Here is a 5,313-nt window from a genome sequence, read left to right as displayed (position 1 = left end):
CCTCCTAATCATCAAGACTTCATTGCTCCAACTACAAGCACAAGTCAGAGAGGAGCAAGACAGATGTCAATGTTGAGGATAAATATAGCAAATCAAATGGCTATATCGAAGGGAATGCCTATGATTCCAATTGATGGACCTTGATGTTTTGATTTTAATGACTTTATGTTAGTTGCTACCATTAATGATTTTATGTTAGTTGTTAGAGTATATGTTACGTAATAGAAAACTCTATGTTCTATTTACTTATGTGACATTTAAAAAGATATTCCCTATTGAATCTCTATCACATTGGGTTTTTTTCATTTTAATCATGTATGACATCTTCTCTTTTGTCAAAATTCTAATGGCATAATTGTAATTAATGATACATGCATAAGAAACCGTTTCTTGAAGCAGAAAAATCAAACACTTTTTTGAGGTGAAAAAATTGTTTCTTAGAACAGAAACGGGAGAAACCGTTTCTGCTGTTTCTAGACACAGAAACGGTTGAAACAAAATCAAACGGCCTCTAAGTATGATGAACCTTAGATTTATAAAAAAACTTGAAAATCTAAGGTTAAAGTTGAAAAAAGTGAGTAAAGATTCAAGAACTTACTATTCAAATGTTTCAACTTTCAAGTTCAAGCCTTCAAAGTTCTTCTTGGACTATGTTTCTCTCCTTCTTTGAACCATTCACTTCCATAATGTTTCTTTCAATATACCATTTGAGTCTCCAAAAAGGTGTGTGAATCAAAGGGGAAGAAAGAAGCAAAATATAGAAAACTATTGGTGAGAGTGTGAAGTGTTTGTTTCAAACAATAAAAAATTCACACTTAAGTAGCCGTATCGTACCATATTGGTACGATATGGTACGATACGGCTCGATACTGCACGATACCTTCGATACGTATCGATATGGTATCGATACTCTCGGGAATTTTTAGATTTTCAAAAGTTCGTATCGTAGAGTATTGTACGTATTGATACTGATACGGTATGGCACGATATGATACGTACGGTACGCCGATACAAAAAAAGTGGTCCAAAATTCCTCGTAGCGTATCGGTATGTATCGTGCTGATACCTACCGACAAGGATACGTATCGACCGATATGGCACGATACGCACCGATACTTAAAACCATGCTCGCTCATCATCTTTGAGTAGTTTTGTAGTTCTCTTTTTGTCCTAACTGGGGCCACGATGACTTGGCTTGCCACCATGTTTTCATCCATGGCTGTGTACTTGTGGCAGCGCTGATGTAGCTTGGTCATGCAATTAAGTAACCTCTTTGACAAGGACTTGATGAGCTCCACAGACACTTTATTGAAAAGGGCATTGCAAGCCACTCCATCTTCGAGTTTTATGCCGAAGACACGTATTGGCAATACCCATGTGGCTTCCCTCATCTCTGTGCCTATCTAAGGGTGATGGGCCCTTATAATGCAATTTATCATAACTCGCAGACTCCGGACTTTGTTTCGATCCATGCACCACGGGTCGTGTCGGTGCATATTCACAGAACCTGAATGACCCCTATTTCCATGTCGTTCAGCAAGCGGAGGATCACATTTAGCAGAACCCACATAACCCTGGACTTCATGTTGATCAATGAGCATTGGGTCGCTCAGGTGCATGTTAGCAGAACCCACATGGCCCCAGACTTCATGTCGATCAGTGAGTGGTGGATCGCGTCAGTGCATGTTAGCAAAACTCGCATGACCAGTATTCCTATGCCGATCTATGTGTGGTAACCCCCGGTCAGTTGAGCAGATGGAAGTGGTACTTTAGGAAGTGCTGACGCAAATTGTTGAATGAAGTTCTGGCACAATGAGTTCGTCCCAACACTTGGAGTTTGCAAAGCATGCAACTACAAATTAGTGGCCAGTGCATTTGGGGGTCAAGCTACCCTATGGTGGTAAAGGGGGAAGGACGTCCTCCAGTTGTAGGATGTTAGTGTTTTCTTGGGCTACATGGTGACTGGTCTCCACCTTATCTGACATGAGGTCGTGTTCTTCAGGTTCAATCCCGACAAAGTGGTTGCTCCTCCTTGTAGCCATCCAAAGGTTGGTAGTGACTTTGTTAGTAAGTTTCCCACAGATGACACCAATCTGTTTAGGTAAGAAATCATCTTAGGCTTCTTGTAGAACTTGTAAAGAGGAATATACAGAAGAGTATGAGCATTGAATTGATCCATTTTGGGGATTCTCCAATGCCTGAGCAGATCTCCCTGCAAACAACGTAATGAAAAAGTATTGATCCCTCTAAAAGGGGGGTTTACCTGAGTATTTATAATAGTAGCTAGGCGGGAATGGAAAGCCCCAATTTTGTAGTTGTCTCAAAGCTGGTAAGAGCCCAAATATGGTAGGAGTCTAAGCAAGGAAGGAGTTCAACCTATGCTTGGAGAGTGCAAGATATCCGGTCATTGGAGGGATTTTAGCTTCCTTTTTAGGATGATTAGATGCCCTTCGCAGATGATCTTTCCTTATTGGAATAGATCCCAATCTATTAATTGCTTAGAGGTCACATTTTTGACTAGGAGTGAACTTCCCCATGGTGAACAAGTTTCCTTCTAGGATTCATCATGTAAAGGTGGTTCAGTAGCTTGGATATCGAGATACGAGGGTGTAGGTATCATGGACCTCCGCTGGGATCGCGATATGGCGCGTAGCGCGTGTACACACGTTAGGGTTCGACCCTAATGAGATGAGATAGTATCCCCTAGTCATCAAATGCCAAGGGGAGGATACACGTTATGGGTAAAAGAGAGTTGCCATCTATAAAGGGTCTAGGACCCATAAATGTCTCCCCCAATCAAGGGAGAGAGACTAATGACTCTGATGGATAAGGCTAGTTTACGCCAAGATTCTGGACAAGTGTCAAGTGACAGACTGAGAAGGTCTTAGGCACCCAGTCTGCCCGACCCTAAGGCCGATCTCCTTTTATTTGACCAAAGTTTGTTTGTACCCTACTAACTAGTCCTAAATCTAGGTCACTGAAAACCCTAAACTAGGTATCTAAGCATGACACGTGAAAACCCTAAACCAAGTGTCTAAATTATGCTAGCTAGGTTATGATGCAAATAATGAAATGATTACGCTAATTAAAAAAATTAAAAACCCTAAATTAAACTAACTCAATTAATTGAGCCTAACCTAGATGAATGATTAATGAATTTATGAAATCTCAAATTGAATTAATTAAAATGATTAATCCCAATCCCTAGTAATTTGTTAAATAAATTATTGTAATCCTACTTAATCTAATTGGTAAAATATTTATAAATTAAATGAGACCTAATTAATTCATAAAAAAATGAAATGGATTAATTACATTAAATGAATGCATTTTTACTAATCTACCTAATCTAGTATAGGAGGATTAAATTAAACCTAAAGTTTAATTAAATTAATTATGAAATCTAATTGCACTAATTATGTTTACCTTAGGCTAATCTAAGATGAGTTAAACATTTTTCAAAACCCTAGTTAAGCTAATGAGAAGAGAATCTTTTAACTAAATAAATGCAATGCTAATTATCTTCTAAATTAAATATGTCTAATGATTATTTTATGCTATACCTATATTATGTTAGAGTCTAAATGTTATTAATTGAGCCCATTAAATAATTGAAATAACTAATTACGATAAATAAAAACACTAGTGAAAAATGATATATGAGCTTAAGTAATTAAACTAATCAAAGAAGCTAAATGGAATGATTAAAGAAAGCCAAACAAGCTAAAAGAAGGGAAAGTTGGATGAATTGGAATACAAGTATACTAATTTCACTATTTTAAACAAGATTTGATTTTTTTTATTGCATTTAAAGAAAGAGGGTGAAAAGCCCTAAAAATAAGAAATTATAACACAAACCCATTCCCCAAATACGTCCTAATGCTACGGCTGGTTTGAGGGGCCAACCACGCCCATACTAGTCTACGTCCTAAACTACGTCCCATATATTATTAAGAGAGAAAAGAAAACAAAAAAATGAACTAACTTATCAAAATTATTTAATCCACAATGAAACAATTAAGACTATGATGAAGAAAAACAAAAAAAATGTAGAGGGATTGTTCTGTTTTTGATTCAGAGAGAGAGAAAGAAAAAAAAAGACATGGAGCCATAAAAAAAACAAACAATGGAGAGGGAGTTGTGTGGGGCGGCTGGGCTCAGTTAAGGAGAAGAAGTATAAGAAGAAAGAGAAGGGAGGTTCGGTGGGACTGGTCAGCAGTTGCAACAGCAAGGAAAAAGAAGAGAAAAAAAGAAGAAGAAGAAGAAGAATGAGAGAAGGAGAAGAAGTTGTAGGTTTCGAAAGGTAAGGAGAAGAAGAGGAGGGAGGAGAAGAAGAGTTGGCAGCTAGAGTTGGGGTTCAACAAGGAAAAGAAGAAGAAGATGGGAGGTAGATGAATGGTGGCTGCTAGAAGGGATGGAATAACTTACAAGAGAGGAGGAAGGTTCAGAGAGTTTCAGTAGAAAGAAAAAGGAGGAGAAGATGGGTTCAGGTTCGGTTAAGGAAAAAAGAAAGGAAGGAGAAGGGGGTGGAGAGGATTCGGCCATGGTAAAAGAGAAGAAAAGAGAAGAAGAAGAAGAAGAAAAAGAAGGAAAAGGGTTGGAGGTTTGGAAGAAGATGTGGGAGGTGGCAGCCATGAAGAAGGGAAGGAGAAGAAAAAGTAGTTGCAGGTTTATAGATTCAACAACAAGGAAAGAAGAAGAATAAGTAGCGGTAGGTTTATGGATTCAGCAATGGGGAAGAAAGAGAAGGAGAAGAATAAGTAGTTGCAGGTTTATGGATTTAGCAGCAAGGAATAGAAGAGAAGGAGAAGATGAGAAGAAGAAGAAGAAGAAGAAGAAGAAGAAGAAGAAGAAGAAGAATAAGAAGAAGAAAAGGGAGAAAGGATTAGGGTTCTTGGATCCTAATCCAAGGGCCTAGATCTAAAGGGTAAAACAATTAACAATTAAGTATAATCATAAAGCCAAATGTAAATTCAAAATCAATTTAAATTAAAACAAACCCAAAAAAATAATTAAGTCTGAATGAACCTAATTACATCTAATTGAACCGGATAAAACTAAAATGAATATAATTAAACCAATTAAACAAAAATCATATTTAATTGAACCAAAAGACCTGACATAGTCACAGCCAGAAGTGTGTAAAATAGGGTTCCGAACTGACCACCAATAGAATTCCCATTTGATGCTCCGCTCCATGAGGGCTCCCAATCGCTCAAGCCAATTTGTTGCATCGTGGTAGTTAAAGGTTTGAATTTGCTTGAAATACTGAAACGGTTCCAAATGAGTTGTAACCAAAAGTTGGACCAATTG

At 37.7% G+C, this 5,313-nt stretch overlaps 1 protein-coding gene across 1 annotated transcript in view; it reads left to right on the top strand.

The window, feature by feature from the left end:
• Positions 1–289, top strand: part of LOC122067359 (putative nuclease HARBI1) — a 5,683-nt gene extending 5,394 nt beyond the window's left edge. The window contains exon 5 of the mRNA XM_042631188.1: positions 64–289. Within this exon, the coding sequence (XP_042487122.1) occupies positions 64–144 (81 nt within the window). The 3' untranslated portion in view covers positions 145–289. The remainder of the gene's footprint in view (positions 1–63) is intronic.
• The last annotated feature ends 5,024 nt before the right edge of the window (positions 290–5,313 follow it).

Source organism: Macadamia integrifolia, unplaced genomic scaffold, assembly GCF_013358625.1.
Source record: "Macadamia integrifolia cultivar HAES 741 unplaced genomic scaffold, SCU_Mint_v3 scaffold2871, whole genome shotgun sequence".
NCBI lineage: Eukaryota > Viridiplantae > Streptophyta > Magnoliopsida > Proteales > Proteaceae > Macadamia > Macadamia integrifolia.
This window is presented reverse-complemented; position numbering and strand designations above follow the sequence as displayed.